Source organism: Sus scrofa, chromosome 6 (genome assembly GCF_054392235.1).
Source record: "Sus scrofa isolate SSC_HxYL_T2T_F1_AM1 chromosome 6, Sscrofa_HxYL_maternal_Yorkshire_Landrace_v2.0, whole genome shotgun sequence".
In the NCBI taxonomy this organism is placed as follows: Eukaryota; Metazoa; Chordata; class Mammalia; order Artiodactyla; family Suidae; genus Sus; species Sus scrofa.
In genome coordinates this window covers 171,448,899-171,466,474 of record NC_139388.1, presented here as the reverse complement: position 1 = coordinate 171,466,474, position 17,576 = coordinate 171,448,899, and the positions used below count along the sequence as shown (strand labels likewise).

At 59.2% G+C, this 17,576-nt stretch overlaps 1 protein-coding gene across 18 annotated transcripts in view; it reads right to left on the bottom strand.

Annotated features, from left to right (window-relative positions):
* Positions 1-389: 389 nt before the first annotated feature.
* Positions 390-17,576, bottom strand: part of ERI3 (ERI1 exoribonuclease family member 3) — a 125,500-nt gene continuing 108,313 nt past the window's right edge. For all 18 annotated transcript variants that reach the window (XR_014808512.1, XM_021096789.2, XM_084965376.1 and 15 more), the window contains one exon: positions 390-915. Coding sequence is in view for 17 of the 18 variants with exons in the window: in XM_021096789.2 (XP_020952448.1) it covers positions 833-915 (83 nt within the window). In the remaining variant the exon portion in view is untranslated. The remainder of the gene's footprint in view (positions 916-17,576) is intronic.

Sequence of the window (17,576 nt, the reverse complement as noted above, 5' to 3'; positions counted from 1 at the left end):
CCGATGCCCCTGGCTGGGAGGGTGGGCAGGAGGGGGTCTCCATTCTCAGGCCATGGGGGCGGCACGGGGGCTTGACTGCATTGAGGCCCTTGGCAGCCCTTTAACCACTGTCCGCTTTTGTCCAAACCCCCGTGTCTGGGTACACCTGTGGTTCTGCCCGCGAGATGGTCATACACAGCGGTGACCTCAGATGCTGCTTCCAACAGCCTCGTGCTCAGACAGTGCCCGGGGCCCTGGGTGTGATCAGGGAGGGTCCCAAACGTGTTTCCGTGCCCACCCGCTCGGGCCCTGAGCACAGAGCAGCCTGGCACTCTCACCCCGGCACAGCCAGACAGCATCGGGCACAGCACCGCCTGGTCCGCGCGCACACACCCACACACACCCAGGGCCTCGTTTCCCCGACTTTATTCAGTGGCACGTTCACAGCGGGGATGGGGGGAGACACAAGGTAGGGCCTGATCTGTCCTGGAGCCCTGGGGGCACCACACACCATGCACTACAGGTGGGAGGGGGCACAGGGGGGCTCGGCGGCCCCAGCAGAAGCCTGTGTACCAGGGAGGAGGCGGTGAGGAAGAGGCCCCCCAGCCCAGGCCCACAATGGGAGGTGCTAATTCTGGGCTGAGGTTGAGGGGTGGGGGTGGGGGGCACAAAGTGTCTGCTCCAGAGGGGCCGCGTGGCCAGGCCGGACCCCGGGCGCAAGCCCGCAGGGCAGGCTGGGGGACGCTCTGGACGTAGAGCTGTGCCACTCCCTTTGCCCCTCTGGTGAGGGAGAGGAGGGTTTTGGGCTGGGCCAAGCAGCTACCCTGTCCTGCCCCATCCCGTCCTCGGCCAGTCAGAAGGGCTTCGACGTCTGCTTGAAGATGAAGCCTCGGTACGCGAGCGTCTTCATGATGTTGGCGATGTTCTTGCAGTCATCTGCAAGAGGAGAGGGCGACACTTAGCCGGGCCCCACACCCTCGGGCCCACGGGTGCTCCCCCGCGGGTGGGGGAGGAGGCGGGTCGGGGTCGGGGCCACAGGCTGCAACCCAGGGGCTCCCGGCCCGGGGGGCAGCCTCTCCAGCCTCGGGTCGGGCTGGGCCGGGCTGGGCCGGCAGGAAGCCTGGGCTCAGTGCTCCGCGGTCCCATAACTCACGCTGGAAATTGGCCGGCGTGTCCCGCCCCGGCCCCGGCGGTGATGTATGGGCGCCGTCGCAGTAAGAAAAAGGCAGAGTAAATGTGTAATTTCTCCCTTGACGGCCCCCAGCCGCTGGGCGATCCTTCTTGTTGCCGCCGCGTGGGGACGGCCCGTCCGCCACACTCCGTCTTCCCGCCACCCGCCTTGATGTCTCCATTTCATTACTGTGCGGCCATTCATCACGCCCACGGCCAGGGTGACTTTGCCTGCACGTGCGTGTGTGTGTGGGAGACGTGGCCCAGGTCGTCACCACTGGTGCCAAGGCACAGGTCTCGGCACGTCCAGGCCGGGGCCCCAGCCCCTGTGCAGCCCTGGTCAGTGGACGGGGGCCAGGTCTGTGGTCCTCTCTCATGAGACCCCGGCCAGCAGCCGTCCTTCTCCCAGACCCGCCGGTGCAGCGCAGCTGCAGCCCGGCCTCTCCCACCTGGACAGGCCCCGCGTGGGTGCTGGTCAGGCTTCTGCCCGTCTCTGCCTGCCAGCCCCCGTCACAGCGGTTTCTCCCCTACTGATTCCCACACGCGACTCACTGGAACAGGCTACCCCGGGGGCCTCGGCGTCTTGGTCCTGGGCCGGGACGCCCTTCCCCCGCCTCTCCCTCGCCCCTCTCCCGCTGCCCACAGATGCTCCCGGGCCGTAACCTCAGCCGCCTCCGCCTTCATGGGATCGGTGCTGCTGGGATTGCAGAGGTGTCGCACGTCAATGTCGTCATTGGGTGTGGGGGGGGGGTAGTGAGGTCAAGGTGGGGTCAGGAGGCCCCTGCACCTGTCAAGCACCAACCCCTTCCGCTGAGCTCCCAGCCTGCCCTTGCCAGGACCTTAGACTAAGAAAGGGGACCCACCAGAGCCAGGAAAAGACTGGGAGTGGGAGGCGTCTGGTCAGGCCAGGGACTGTACCACCAGCCAGGTGCCAGTTCTGCAGACCTGCGCAGGGCAAACCAGGGGCCCGTCCCTCAGAGCTCAGTGTGTGTGTGGCCATGCTGGACGTGGGCAGGGACGGGACCCAGGACCCAGGGACGCCCTGTTCCTCCAGGCACTGGGGAAGCCACGAGGGCTGGTCCGAGGCAGAAGAGTGGGAAGACAGATGGGTGGGTCGTGGCGGCCATGGCAACTCCAGACGTGACCCATCCCCGTGGTTTATGGGCCGGACACGCGCCCCGCTCAGCTGAGGCCCTGTCATTTGTCTCCCTTAGTGCGAATGCCTGTGCTGTGGAGGGAGGGGCCGTGACAGGAGGAACTAGGCAGTTGACAGGGAGGGGAAGGGGGCGGGAATGGTTTGCAGGAGGGGTGGGCGAGGGGGTGGGCCAGGAAGGGCCCCCGCGTGGGGAAGGTTTACGACAGGGTCCAGAGGCTGCGATGGCACCGCTGAGAGGGCTACGATAGGGTGATTTTCTTCCCAAATAAGTCTGGCCTTGCCAGGGCACCTCCCATCCCTCCCGTCTCTGGCACTCGGGGGACCACGGCCGCTGTGCATATTAAGAATAAGTCCCTCGTTATCTGCAATTACCCGGCGGCCACACACCTCATTTCTTCCAGCAGAAAAGAAAATTAGTTTTCTATTGACTTCATCTGGCTCCTCCCTCATCGCTGGACAAATCGCTCAATCTGCCTCCCTGGCCCAAGTGACTGTGCCCTGCCCCTCCCCCCAGGCCACCAGCCAGCCAGCGCGAAGGCTCTGAGCTCCCCCCTGTGCCTGGTCGGGGGCTGGGAGAAGGTCCACGTGCCCCAGTCTCGCCTGGAGCTCCCCCAACACACACACCTGATGCTTCACCCACATCCTGAGCTCCGAGACCGCAGGTCCAAATGCCTCTGGGACACCGCTTCCTGGATTTCCACATGAACCCAAAACGTCCCGGAACGAGCTCCTTTGCTCCCCTAAGCTTCTCCGCTCCCCTGTGCTCTCCATCCCGGTGAATGACACCCCAAAAATGTCCCCAAAGAAACCTGATTCAAGCTTGACATCCGCACTCTCCCCCACTCCCATCAAGCATGGACCGCAGGTCTTCTTCCGCCTCATCGTCTACTTCCCTTCGTTCTGGCAGCCACCTCCCAGCCCAGAGCCCGTCACCTCCTTCTCTGGTAACAGAAGCTGGTCCTCCTTCTTCTCCCTTTAATTCACTCTCTTAGAGCTAAAGGGATCTTTCGTACACAGATCTGATCACATTCGTTCCTCTGTAAACCCCTCCGCGGCTCCCCTGCCCTCAGTTTCAAGTCTACACGCTCTTTAGTAGGACTTCAGGGTAAAGGCCCTGCAAAAACAGACCCCGCCATCTCGCGTCTGGCCCCCGCCACTCTACCTCCCACCCTCGGATTTCAACCTCAAGGCACCCCTCGCTGCCTTCTGCAAATGACAGTGTAGGTTTTGGAGTCAGAAAGCTCAACTTCGCCCACTAGCTGTGTGCCCTGCAGCAAGTGCTGTGCTTCTCTGAGCTTCGGCTTCACTGGGGGTGACAATGGACGCTACCTCGGTGTCACTGGGAGGGCTGAACGGGGGATACACTCACATGTCTGCACAGGTTCTGTTTGGAATGCCTCTCCTCTTCCTGAAGGGAAGGCGAGGATGCTAGTTTTCTCGTGACCCAGTGGCGAGAAAGTGCATGCCTGCAATCACGGCACTGATGACGTAGGGGCCAGCACACTTGAGGAAACCACCTGTTGCTCATGTCACAAACTGACCACTGACCCTGCCTACGGGGATTCTGCAGTCTAACTTGTTGGAACTGGTCCACTACAATGAAGAGAAACCCAGACTGGGGAAGTCGCTTGTTCCAGCTCACCCAGCAAGTCAGGAGGACGGCAGCTCTGGGCTTCCCGCCTTGGAAGCCAACCCGAGTCAGTGCAAGCTGCTCATCAGTACAGACGAATCTGGGCTCTTAGGGGACTAGAAGTTCAGAGGGAGCACAAAGTCCTCTGCCTGAAGCCTGGGTCAGCAGCCCCGCCGTGTGGCCCCTCACGGCAACGATGCCAGTCTGAGGCTGTTCTGGGGGAGAGGGCAGGGAGCACAGCCTTGTGCCCACAACACAGCCTTCCCCACGTCCGAGTTCTAGGAGACGCATCTGTTTTAAGTCCCCTCAGGATCATCCACTCGTGACGAGATGAGCCTCCTCTTTTTAGAGCGAGAGCGTATTTGGCACATTGGCATCCACTCCTGACGTTGTTACACCGCCAAGCCTGTGACGGGATGGGGGCAGCCGTGTAAACCCCCCAGAGAGCTGAGTGGGGCCAGCACCTAACAAAGGAGGAGCTTGGTGGCTGGGCCCAAGGGTAGTCAAAGAGCTGCTTGGCAAAGCAGCTGCTAGTGGGAGAGGGGCTCAGGTCGCTTAGGACACCCGGTGAGAACTCACAGAGGACAGCCACCCGAGGCTGACAGGCTCCACTTGGCTGCTGGGCTCTGGAGCTGAACAGTGGAGGACGGGAGGCAGAGCCGGGGCCAGGGCTGGCCCAGAACTAGGCCAGTGGCCGCAGAGATGGAGGTGGCGATACACTGATGATGTGGAGAAGGGGATGAGGCAAGGGACTTCTAGGAAATGGAATGAGCAGGACTTAATGAGGGGACTGCAGGACGGAGGAGGGATGAGTTTAGGATCCAGTGGCACTCACTGGGGCAGGCAAAGCAGCGAAGGTGCAGGTTAGGGCCAGTGGTGAACTTAGCTTCAGATGGGCTGTCTGGGGATTCCCACGGGACATCTAAACTTTTCAGGTGTTTCCTTCCTAGTTTCTGGGCTTAAACAGGCCTTCCCTGTCTCAGTATTATGAGAAAACCATCATGTATTTTCTCCTAATACTTCATTTTCATATTTAACTTTTTTTTTCCCCCCTCAGGGCCACACTCATGGCATCATGGCATAAGGAAGTTCCCAGGCTAGGGGTCAATCTGGAGCTGCGGCTGCCGGCCACAGCCACAGCCACGCAAGATCTGAGCCATATCTGCGACCTACACCACAGTTCACAGCAATGCCGGATCCTTAACCCACTGAGTGGAGCCAGGGATCGAACCCGCATCCTCATGGATACTAGCTGGGTTCGTTACTGCTGAGCCGCAGTGGGAACTCCCACATTTAGCATTTTAATCTGTCTGGAATTTATTTTTGTGATTTGTAGGTGGGGAGAAGTAGATCTGACCGTTCTCCCCGTAGTGGGTGGCCAGCTGCCCTATCCCACTGACTGAGCTGTCCATGCCTGCCCTACACTTCGGAAATGGTGCCTCTGCCACACACACAATTCCCACATGCGGATCTGCTGGAGCCAGGAAAGAGACCGAACATGGATGGTCAAAGAGGCAGACCAGACTCAGGGGACATCGGAGCAGCACGGTGACAAGCCGCTGACCCTCTAAGGCTATGAGGCAGGGTGGCCTAAAGGAAGACTCCAACGCAACCTGCCTAAAACGTCAGCGTGGCTAATTAGAATCTCCGGGAGCTGGTGAGGAACCATGGAACGGGGACCGGAAAGGGGCAGAGGGAACATCGCGAGAGCCAGGAGCCACGACAGGGAGAGAGCGAGCAGAACCTGGGAGTGTCGACTTTCTCGAGCCTCCTCTCCTCTCCACCTCTGTCTGTCTGTCTGTCGGGACACCTTGGCAGCAGCGTGCCTGAGTACCGAGGGCCACGGGGACTGCCAGACCAAATACGGTCCCAGCCCCACTTGGGACGTACTTACACTAAAAGATTATTTGCTGTTCATCTGAAATTCGGATTTAACTGATGCTAAATCTGCAACTCTGTGCTGGGGGCCAGCATCTCAAGCGACAACTGGGTGCGATTCAGGGCACAACAAACGGGAACCCAGGAGATAGGGAGCCACGGCAGAGAGCTTAGGACTGAACCAGCAGAGGGCCCTGTATAGCCTCAGATTCTGGGTTCGAATCCAAACTCCATCGCTTAGTAACCGTGTGAACCAAGCAAACCGCTGTCCTTTATTTAACCTCTCCGTGTTTTGGATTCTTCTTCTCTAAAATGGGAATAATAATGATAATTAGAGCAACTACTTCCCTCAAAGGGGTGTTAAAAAGATGAAATGAGTTTTTATTTGTTAAGTGCTTAAAACAGTGGCTGGGTTAGTTATTATTAGCATGGCGTTGGTGGTGTGAGTCCGGTGATATATAATAATATACTTATTCCCACAGAAATAGCCTGACCACCCCCGATCCCCTGTTCCTCGTCTCAGGCACGGCCCCCACCATCGCCTGGGCCCCGGGGCCCACCTGACCCCCCGGCCAGACACAGATACTCTTCTCCCCACCGACTGGGCTCCCACAGCTCCCTCCCCCGCCCCAGACAGGGCCCTCACAGCCTCAACTCCGAAGTGACCCCTTCTTCCAGCCCCTCCCCGCGGCCCTCCTCCACCCCACCGAGGTGCCTGGAGGTGCCACAGGGCTGATGGTGAAGGATGGCGCTGGTTCCACAATAAGGAGAAAAGGCAATTTCATCTTGATTAGCAGGCGATTTCTCTCTCCGTAATAAGCGCGCTCCAAATAATTAGCGTGTTTTACGTAATAATGAAATTACAGAAATGCAGTCCACTTATTCAAACAACTCACCATTACCATATTTTTAAATATTAGACTTAATTAGAGTTTATCACTTCAGAGAAGTATGCGGACGGAAGATGTTTTTAAAAAAATCCTCATAAAGTGTTTATTAAGCGCTGGTAAAGCTGGGATAATGATGTGTTTGGAAATTAAGGCAATCAAACACTTACCGCCGCTCCTGGAGGCCGGGCATGGAAATGAGGCCATTACACGCCCATTACCCGCCAGCTCGCAGCCACTTGGGGGGCGGGGAGAGGATGCGCCTGGCCGAGAGGGCACAGTGCCCGGAAACGCCCGTGCCAACGGCCCACAACAGCGTGGCCAGTAAGCAGCGCTTCACTTCCAGGACGTGCGGCCACCAGGAGCCCAACTCAGACTTGGCCAGGCAAGTGACTGGAGGGGTCCCGACTGCCAGAGACGGCACCGAGACTCCCCCAGCTCCCGCCTCCCAGGCTGGGCGGCCACGTCAGCTCTGTGCACACCCCAGTGCAGGTGCGGACAGGAGCCGGGCTGGGCGGCCAGGGAGCTCAGTGACAAGCGGCGGCGGCTGAGCAGGAGGCAGGCCCGGATGTCCACTCTCGACTCTGGGCCGCACGGGAGGGGGGAGCTAGCGCAGTGGAGAAGGGCCTAGGAGGCGGCTGGGGGACGGAGCTGGGGGGCCAGGCTCGGGAACACACCTGGGGACAGACCCAGATTGGGGAGCGCGGGTGAGAAGGGTGGCGGGGGAGGGGCTGGGGCTCCAGGCCCCATTTATCCTGGTGAATAACTAATTCCAGAATTTACAGTGCTGGGTTTTGTTCTGCGGCCATTTATATCTGCGAGGGGCGGAAAGGAAGAGGCAGCGCGGACGCCACATCTTTCTGTGTTATTGCTTGTCTGCCATTTGCAAATCATTATTAATTGTGGGCCCTGGTGGCGGCCGGGCGGGGGCCGGGCCGGGCACATCCACATAGCTCTTCATCAAGGACCCCAGCCGCTGCCCCAGAGAGCCAATTACCCCGCCCTGATTGGGATCAGATAAAGAGGGAATTTTTACAAATTAGGGAATAAATAGAATTTCCACACAGGGCGCGGGCAGGACCTGAGAGGCTGTAATGAAAAACCATCCGTCACCATCAGCGCGGGCTGGGCACGAAGCCCCGGCACTCCCTCCCCTTGCGGGCCCGCCCTCACGCTCGGGGCCCGGGCGCACAGGTCTAAGGGCACCCCAACCCCTCCAAGACCCAGAAGCAGGGAGAAGAGTGCCAGGGGGAGCGTGTACTCCCTCCGGGCCCCAGCTCGAACGCCGTCCAGAGGGCTGCCTCTCCCCGCCTGTCCGCCTCCCCCGGGGCGCCTCGACAGGGAGGAGACTGAGGCAGCCCAGAGAAAGGCCAGAGCTGGGGACCACGGCGCAAAGACCACGTCCACGCCCCTCCAGCCATGGCAGCCCCGGGGCAGAGCCCCGGGCGAGGACCACTCACTCGGGCTCCCATTAGCGCTCCTCCCCTTGGATCATTAAATATGTATATCTTATTACACGCCTTGTTAGAGTATCGAGCTCTATTGACTGATGATAAATCCTGAGCCTCGTCCTGGCCATAAATTTATCTGGAGATGATGAAGACTCAATAATCTAGTCAGGCAGATAATATCATCGGGCCTTAAAAAAGATCATTACATTATATGTCAGAATTAAAAGTGAAATACGCCGTAGAACAGGGCGGCTGCTCTGGCCGTTACAGCGGGTGCCCGCCACCCCCCCACGCACCCCCAGCCAGGTAGAAGGGCCGAGGAGCCCTGCCCTCCTCTTGGCCCCGGGACACCACAGCTGGAAGTGCCAGATAACCTAAGGCCAAGTGAAGAGGACCTGACCTGGGAGCGGGGAGGGAAGGGGAGGCTACTGAGGGCAGCCACCTCTGCCCCAACCAAGCTCCCGCCGTACCCCATGCCCAGGGGGCTCCGGAGGGACTGTCTTCGTGGGGTCCTTGAGTGGTTCCAGTGGGAAGGTGACAAGGCTTCTCCCCGTCCCAGAATGGCCTGACCCATCGGGGCAGGTTCTTTCCAGATGGACACTGAGATACAGAGTTTGGCTACTTGTCTGTGCACCCCAGGCACCCGTGACCTGGGCTCACACCCCTGCGCCGGCAGCCTACCCGAGGCCTTGCTTGTGAACACGTGCTGTCACTCCAGACCACGGCCACCTCCTTCCCCAGAGCCCTGCCTGGCACAGCCTCCACAGCCTGTCTTCTGAGAACCCGGCCACCAGGCCCTAACGACCGTCTCCATTGCATCTCGTCTTCCACCTGGTTAGCATCCTCCACTGCGCTTCCTCTGAAATATTAAATCCAAATATCCCCAGTTCCTGACAATAACAGGCCTCTTCTCTCATCTCACCAGACCCCCGAAACCATGTGTACCCCTAGTCTCTCCGTGTCTTCGCCCTTCCCCGGCCCACTCTGACTGCTCACCCAACGGCCACTCCCTCTCTGCCGACCTGGCAGAGCCCGCTGCTTCCCCCCGCCCCAACCACAGAGGGGCACCTCTGTGGTCTGGGCTGTCTGGGGACATCCTACCCCCTTGCCAGCCATGGGTTTAGGAGCAGCCAAGCACTCTGGCTCCTGGGATATGAGGGTAAAGTTTGCCGAAAGACCTTCAAGGAAAATTTCTTCAGTCTTAAGAGAAGCATGAGGGGGAAAGAGTCTTTCATATTCTGCTGGATGTTTTCACGTCTGCCCATAATGGCTGGGACCGCCGAAGCCACCTTCCGACCTCGAGGGGAGTTAGGCTGTGAAGAACATGCTGAAGATCAAAGAGAAGAAAAACGGAGAAGGATCTGGATCCTTGATGACATTACTGAGATGCTGAACCAACCAGCCCTGGGATCGCTGTGCCTCTTCTGCGAGCTAAGAAATCCTCCTCTTATTTGAGATTCACATCGGTTTTTTTCTTATCGCCGAGAACGCACTGACTGACCCAGAATGTAAAGGCAGGAAAGAGAACATGACAAAACAAGCGGAGGGAGGGCACAGGGCAACAAGGACACTCTCTCAGGCTGGGAAGCTGGGAACCCTTGCCAGGCTCTCTTAGAAACATTTGCTCACCTTGTTTCCTCCTGTATCTCAGGACCTGGGGCCCCCTTACGAAAAAGGCTAAGAGTCAAGTTTCCACAGGAACCCAGGTGAAAACAAAGGGAGGAAGATACAACCTTTACTAAAAAAGGATTTTGATGTCTGTGACGTGCAAAGTAAGGTGACTTTTTAAAAGTCCCACAGCAACACAAAGTCATGAGACTCAAGGCTTCTCCTCTCTCCCTTGCTCTTCTTAGTATGTTGCTTCCAATTTCCAGGTTATCTCATGGTCTAACATGGCTGCTGGAGCGCCAATCATCACATCCACATTTTAGGAAAGAGGAAGAAGGAAAAAGCAAGACTAACGTGCATTCTGGCTGAGTCACGGCCCTTTTCCCTTGTTCCTGGAGGTCTCGCACACTTTTCTTTTCATCTCATTAGCCAGAACTCAGGGAAATAACCATATTTAGCTGTATAAGAAACTAAAAAAAGCAGTCTTTCAACCCTTTTAACTGGATACACCCTGGTACCCTACTCATCCAGGGGCCCCCGTTCAGTGGAGAAGGTCAGTGGCTACTGGGTACACAGCAAACAGCTTCTGTCCTAGCAACATAACCAGCACACCCCACTCTGGAGCTTGGCATCCATGGCTCACCATCTCAGGCCTTTCTTGCCAAGAGCTTCCACGCCCTCGCTCCCTTTTCCTCTCATCACCCCTGCCGGGAAATACCCAAACTCTCCTTCTCTGTGTCTGCATCTGGGCTGAGTGTGACCAGAGAGGAAACAGCGCCACCTTACAGATGCATGTGGCTCATCAGATCAGTCATCAACCTCAGCTGGGCGTCACAACCACCCAGCCAGTCTCCCGTGTTCCCGATCAGTGTGCGCATATGCTCTCCTGCCCTTTCTGACTAGCGATCGTTTAACACTTCCTCCACTTTCCACAAATCTCAACCTGACCCCCCATTACCGCCCAGGACCCCCTCACCCACACAACCCTGTCTCCGACTTCACTGGGCCAGTCCTGGCCTGATACAAGAGAGGACCCACCCTAAGGTCACTTCTGAAGCCCCCCCCCTCCCCCTCCCCCGGCTTCTTTTCAGGGGCTTCATGTTATGAGTAACCCCCTCTCTCTGAGATACAGCTCCAACTGCTGCCTCTGTGCTGCTGCCTTCACGAGAGCATGTCAGTATATCAAATCTCTCCCATCTTTAAACACAAGCTCCCTTTAACGCCTCTTCCCAAGCTCTGCTCCCTTTCACGGTCAGCATCTCAGGTCTCACTTCCCGCCCTGCGACCTGATTCCCCATCAGCGCCTTGCAGGCTGTTTTCTCTAGCGATCTGCACGGCCTCGTGGGGCTGCAGCCCAGCGGAAGCCTTTCAGGTTTAGATCGACCCAGTGGACCGACTCCCGCCTTGAACCTCCTTCCTCCGTTTCAGCGACACCACCTCTTCCCCACCGCTCTCCTCCAGCTCCTCTGTACGTACCTGCTTTCTCTCCCCACGACCCCTAAGAGGTGGGTGTTGCTCAGAGCATCATTAGCCCTCTTCCCTTTCTCTCTCTGCACTCTGCCCCGGCAAACGTATCCACCCCTTAGCTCTATTTTACCATGTATTTTCCAGGAGTTCCTAAACCTGTCTTCGAAGGCACCATCCTGATCCAGCGTTCCACCCGCTCTCATCCAGGAGGCATTCGTGCCCCTGCCAATCGCCCCCATGGTGTCCTTCTAAGCCACAGATCTGGTCTTTTCACTCCCTGTTTAAAACCCTTCAATGATCCGGGAACAGAAAAAAGACACTAGCGAAAACACAGGTGAAACTGAACTCAGGCCCTGAGTTAACAGTAAGTACCTGCAGCAACGGTGCTGACAGCTGTGCTGTGGCCGGTAAGATGCTACCACGAGGAAAAGCTGGGTAAGAGACACGCAGAACCTCTTCTGCAAATGTGAAATTACTTCCAAGGAAAAAGTTTAAGAGTTAATAATAACTAAAACAATAGATGACCCCCCCACCACCACCTCCAGAAGTGCCTCACTGTCTCAGGAGAGCATCCAAACTCCCACCTTAGGGTCCAGGGATGTGCCCAGGTGGCCCTCCCCGGCCTCGTCCGCCCCAAGCTCCAGCTGGACCGCAGGGTTCAGGCTCCTCCTCCTGCCTGGGAAGCTCCTCCCCCACGTCTCAGCTGGAGCACCCGCCCTGCGACAGTTGCCTGAGGCCCTACCTGCACCCCTCACTGGCATTAGGAATCCTGCTACGGGTTCCCACAGCGCCCAGTGTTCCATCTGGCGGCTGCCTCTGTCATCCGCCAGCTCGACCACAGACCCCTCACGTTAGCTCCCAAAGGCCCTCAGGAAATATGCGTTAAGTGGCAGAAAGGAAAGGACTGGAGGAGAAGGAGGCGGGGGGGGGGGGGGGGGGGGGGGGGGGACGGGAGGGGGAGAGATCACAGGTTGAGCCCACTCCAGCCCTGACATCTGCCAGCCGAACCCAGACGGACGCAGGCCCTGGAAAGCAGGCACGGTCCTTCCCCAGATCCCAGTGTGCCGGGGGCTTCGGCCCCATCCCCGCCTCCACTCCTTCCTGGTACCTCGACTCCTCCAAGACCTGCTGCACTGCAAGACCAGCTGGGGCCTGTCCCGGACCAGGGCATCTGGGGGTGAAAGTAGCAGTGTGGGGGCGCTGCAGCCCCGGCCAACGATGTGCCCTGGAGAGGGGCCTGGCTGTGCCTGGGGACTCGGGGAGGGGGCCTACCCTCCCCCAGCCCAGTCCCACCTGGTAAATATTTCATCCCCAAGCTGCTCAGCTAGTCCCTGTTAATTTCAACGCCGCCGCCTCGCCGGGCTCGGCTCCCAATGCATTATTTATCCCTTTGTTTGTTTGTCGCTAACAGGTGGGCCCCAGCGGAGGCGCTGACTGGGGACAAGCCCACTCCATCACGGTGTGGCTGTGAATTAATCATGAGGACTAATGGGAACCACCTCAGCTGCGGGCACTTCCTCAGCCCCTCCCCCTGCCCTGGCACCTAGAGGTGGGCCGGGGCCATCTCAACTCAATTTAACTCAATTCGAAACAACACATTTTATTTGCTTCCTGCCTACGGGAGTCAGACACCACACTATGCTTTGGGGATTCGAGCTGACAAACCGGACATAAGTTCCTGCCCTCAGGGAACTTACCATCTAGTGGGGGAGGGAGGCACCAAACAAGTTGTTTCTTAATGAGGACTGTGCGGAATGCTCCAGAGGGGGAGTGCACAGGGGAGGGACCTGCCCAAGGCTAGGAGTCGGGGCAATTTCACTCCGAAGGACCAGCAGGAGGTTCTTAGGCCAAGGGGCGGGAGTGCGGGGCTCCCACGGAAAATAAAGCCACATGGGAGCCCTGAGGCGACAGAAGGCACGGCAGGTTCCAGAAAATGTGGGAGGCATTGTGCTGCAGTGCAGGGGATGCGAGGAGAATGGCCTGAAAAGGGGCAGGGGACCACCCCTATGCCAACAAGGCCCAGCCTGGGGGCGCTCTTCTCCCTAAATGACCAGCTTTGGTCCCCATGGATGAGCACAGAGACAGGCGGATTATCCTGGACACCCTGATACCCCTGCTGATTTGAGCGACATCTGATTTCGTGGCCTTGTGCCTCTGGTGCCCAACAGATGGTCAGGATCACGGAGCTTCAACTGCACAGATGAGGAGGCCAGGTGAGCACTTGGCCTGGAGGTTTCTGAGGGGCCGGGGGGGGGGGGGTGCTCCCGGCACCCTGAGGCTTAGGTGTGCCCACAGCAGGCCAGGGCTGGGGACACTGACTGGCTCTGGCCACGGGTTGAGACCACTCCAGCCCTGACATCTGCCACCCGAACCCCAGACAGGCCCAGGCCGTGAAAAGCAGGCACGGTCCTTCCCCAGATCCCAATGTGCCAGGGGCTTGGGCCCCTTCCCCGCCTCCACTCCTTCCTCCCAGCAAGGAACCTGCCTCACCTCTGAACACCCAGCACTGGGCGGGGCCCCCAGACGACCCCAGCAAAAACCTTCCAAATGAGTGACCACACAAAAGCCAATGCCCCACCATCTCCCACAAAGCTCTTTCCCCAGCCACTCCCTCCCAACGTTTCCAAAGACTCAGATATAGACAAGCGAGCCACCCTGTGCTCAGGGTTTCAGAGTACTTTCGGAGTAAGCCTGAGAAAGAGGAGCCGTCATCAACTCCATTTCAAGGATGAAGAAGCGGAGGCCCCGGGCGGTGGACAACTTGCCCCGGACCACGCAACCTTAAGTAACCGACAATAACCAGAATGAGGTCAGCCTGGCTCCAGCATATCCACAGGTCTGCCCCCTCTGTGGGCACTTCCGCAGGGATCTCCCTTGGTGACTCCGGGGACTCTAGTTCTCGAGAACAACCCTGAAAGGCACCCTGTTTATGGGCAGAGGCCTCCTCGGGCACATACACAGGCAGGGGTTGGTAATTCTGCTCAACGCGGTCGCTTTGAAAACCCCTATGTCTCCAGGCTCTCCGTGTATCATGGTGTCAAGTCCTGCAGCAGGAGCGTCCATCCGCACCTCCTGACGCCATGGTCTATGTGCCCACCCGCTTGACCCACCCATGTGCCTGTCTGTGGCTGGCCCTTGCTCTGGCAGCACCATCCCGCCCTGTGAGAAGGCTCAGGCTCGCGTACCTGCTTGGCCCAGGCGAGCCCCGGCCTTCTGTCTAGTCCGACGGCGGGCCCCACCCCTGCTCCCAAAGGCCTCCTCTGCCCGACCGACCGGGTCTCTGTTCTCTTGGAGCTAGGCAGCCAGCATGGAGGCAGCCTCGATAACTCGCTAACGTGCTGCCCATGCTGTTCTTAAAAATTTATGACTGTGCAACATGAAAAATCCGGCTGAGGCGCCGTCATTAGCGGCGCTGCCTCCCTCCCCCACCAGAGCCGCCCTCGTAAATTGAGATTTATGGCTGCAGCAGGGGGGCGGGGGCGTGTGCAGGCGGTGAGGATGCGGCGGGGGAGACAGGGAGAGACCGACGAGGCAATGGTGGGGCCGGGGGCTCCCCCCTGCGGCAGCTCCAGTTCATCGCAGTCTACGGAGATACCCATCAAAGAGTTGGCCGGGGTGTCAGCCTAGAGTGGATGCGGGTATCCGCTTACCCGCGGGACGGCAGGGGGAGGAGCCTATCCTCTGCCAATCACTGGCTCCTCTAGGGGTAGGACCAGATCCTGAGGTCCAGGTGCCAACCAAGGGCCTCTCAGTAGGATGACTTGGGGAGGGGGAAGGCTGGACCTAGGCTGGAGCTATCACCCTTGCTGAGGTCACAGGGCTCCCCCCCCCCCCCCGCCCCAGCCCCGCGTCAGCTTCTCCCACCTGGAGCTCCAGGGGGCTGTGACTGTGGCATCCCAACCGGAGAAGTGAAGGGGAGGGAGGGAGGGAGGGAGGAGGAGGCCGGGCAGCGTCCCTTTCCTTTCTCTGGGAAGAAAGGCCAGTGGAGTTAAAGGCAGCAGTGCCAGGGCTGGTTCAGTGACAGCCTCCCCGGACAGAGGCCAGGCTGGGGCTGGAGAGGAGAGGCGGTGATCCCACCAGCCTGCCCCCTCCCCTCCAAGCCCTCCCGATTACCTCCCCTCCGCCTCCCCTGCTCACTTAGCCCTGTCAGCCAGGCCATTATGAAATTGGGGTTTCATTTACAGACTAATTAAACATTACAGCTTGTTCACAATTACAACGCGGGGATGAGGGAGTAACTAATTACGGAAGAAATGAGCTAACATTTATCTCTGCTCCCACCCTCCCTCTCCCCACCGCCCCCCCCCCACCTGGCTTCCTCCCACTCTCTGGCCAGCACCAGCTCTCAAGGCTTCTTCCCTAGGATGGGGGGCTGGACGGGCCCAATACCCACTCACCTAGATACGTGGGTGGACTCCTGTTCTCAGCCACCCTAGCGGAGGGGCTGAGCTCCCAGGGCCCTGCCCCGAGACAGTCCGTACCTTTGTGCAAGAACCTGTGATGGTACATGTGGCCAGGGCACGGGGGGCTGGGGGTGGGGAGGCTTCTGCTTTGGTGCATGAGTGTGACGGCACTGCGGGGCCATGTGGCTCTACGCATCTTCATCTTGCGGGGGGAGGTTCTGCTGTGACTGCTGCAGACAGCCGTGTGTGTGATGGGGTATGGGCGACCCACGCCCGACCCCCAACCTCCCAGGCAGCAGAGGAGAGAATCCGGCTGCAGGTGACGAGGGTCTAAATGGGCCTGGGATGAGGCCCTGGCAGCCCCGGGATCAAATCCTCACTGGGCGGCCTCATTCACGCCCTCAGAAGCAGGAGAGGTAGCAGGGCTCCCCGGCCCCAGGGCTCAGCTCGTCGCTTTCCTCAGGCTGGCCTGGGCTTTGGGCCAGATGCCCTCCTGGGGCCCAAGGAGCCTCCTGGAGGCCTAGGGTGCCCCCTGTGGGCAGGAGTCCTGGGGTCTGGCTGGCCTGCTGCAGCGTTTAATAATAGTAACAGTGAGAGTAAGCGTTTCCATCCTTCCTGCCTTTGGGCAGGAGAAGAAAGGAAAGAGGAGGGAGAGGAGGGAGTGGAGGGAGCGGCTGAAGGGAGGCTTTGAGGCCTCAGAACTCACATCAAACGGCCGGATCTGGGCCTAATTGTCTGACCCCTGCCCCTGCCTTCAATCAGCTCTGCGGCTCCCCGCCCGCCCCTCGCCTAACTAGCAGCCATGTTCTCCTCATTAGGACAAGCTCCCCTTGCACACGCGTCCCGGACATGTCCCCAGCACTCCCAGCTCCCAACTCTGCCTGGTGGGAGGGCCCAGCGGGGACATTTTGGAGGGGCCCCTGGGACAGCTCCACCCTCAGCCACCCCCGCTGGCTGGCCCGAGTGGCTCAGCCCCTCCCTGAGCTGCAGGGTCTCGGATGCCATGTGCTGTGGCACATCCCTGGACTGGCGCAGCCGCTGGATACGTCCTGTCCTCTGTGTGTCCTTCTTGCTACAGCCCAACTGTCTCAGACACGCAGCTCCTGAGGGCGAGATGCGTCTGCCTCCTGTCCCTTTGGTCCGATTCAGTGCGGCAGAGGGTCTGGTGTGGGTCAGGGCCCGTGTTCAGAGGCCTGGAGCTGAAGGAACCTGTCTGCCTCCTGTGCACGGATGGGTCCCTTAAGCGGATCCAGGCGTGGTGATGTGGGTATCAAGGGTGGCAGAGCAGTGAGGCAGGTGAGCGGAGGTTGAGAGGCGCGTGTTTCAACGCCAGCTCTCCCAGCTTCCTTGCCCTGCTGCCTGGGCACAGGACCCCCTTCCTGAGCCCTGGCTTCCTTAGGTACAGGAGAGGTGACAGCCCAACCTCACGAGGCTTAGGAAGTCAGCGACAGATGCAAAGCTGTCTGCACTCTATCGGGCACTTAGCGAATCCTGTGGAAGGACACTGGTGTGCGTGGTGGATTCAGACCCGACCAAACAAATCCGCTCCTCCGCAGGCCACAGGCCTCACTTTGCCCAGCTGGGCCAGTACCGTCGGGGTCAGGAGGAGCTGTGAGAAAGGGTCCAGAGGCCACTAGAAAGAGCAGCTCCCAGGGGACCCCGCTGATAGCAGGGGCTGAAGCACCTATGCTGAAACCAAAACCGAGGGGCAGGGATGTCTCCCGGCAGCTTTAGGTGGGAGGGGCGGGGCCCAGCTTAAGGACTGCCAGGCGGCCTCAGGTCAGATGAGGTAGGTTGGCACGGATGCCGCAAGAACACGGTGGGCTCGGGAGGACAGGACGCTGTGAGCGCCCCTGGCGTGAAGGCTGGCAGGGTGCCAGACCTGTACAGGACTGGCGGAAGGACTAGCCCGGTCTGGGCCCTGACATTGCCTCTCACCTTAAACCA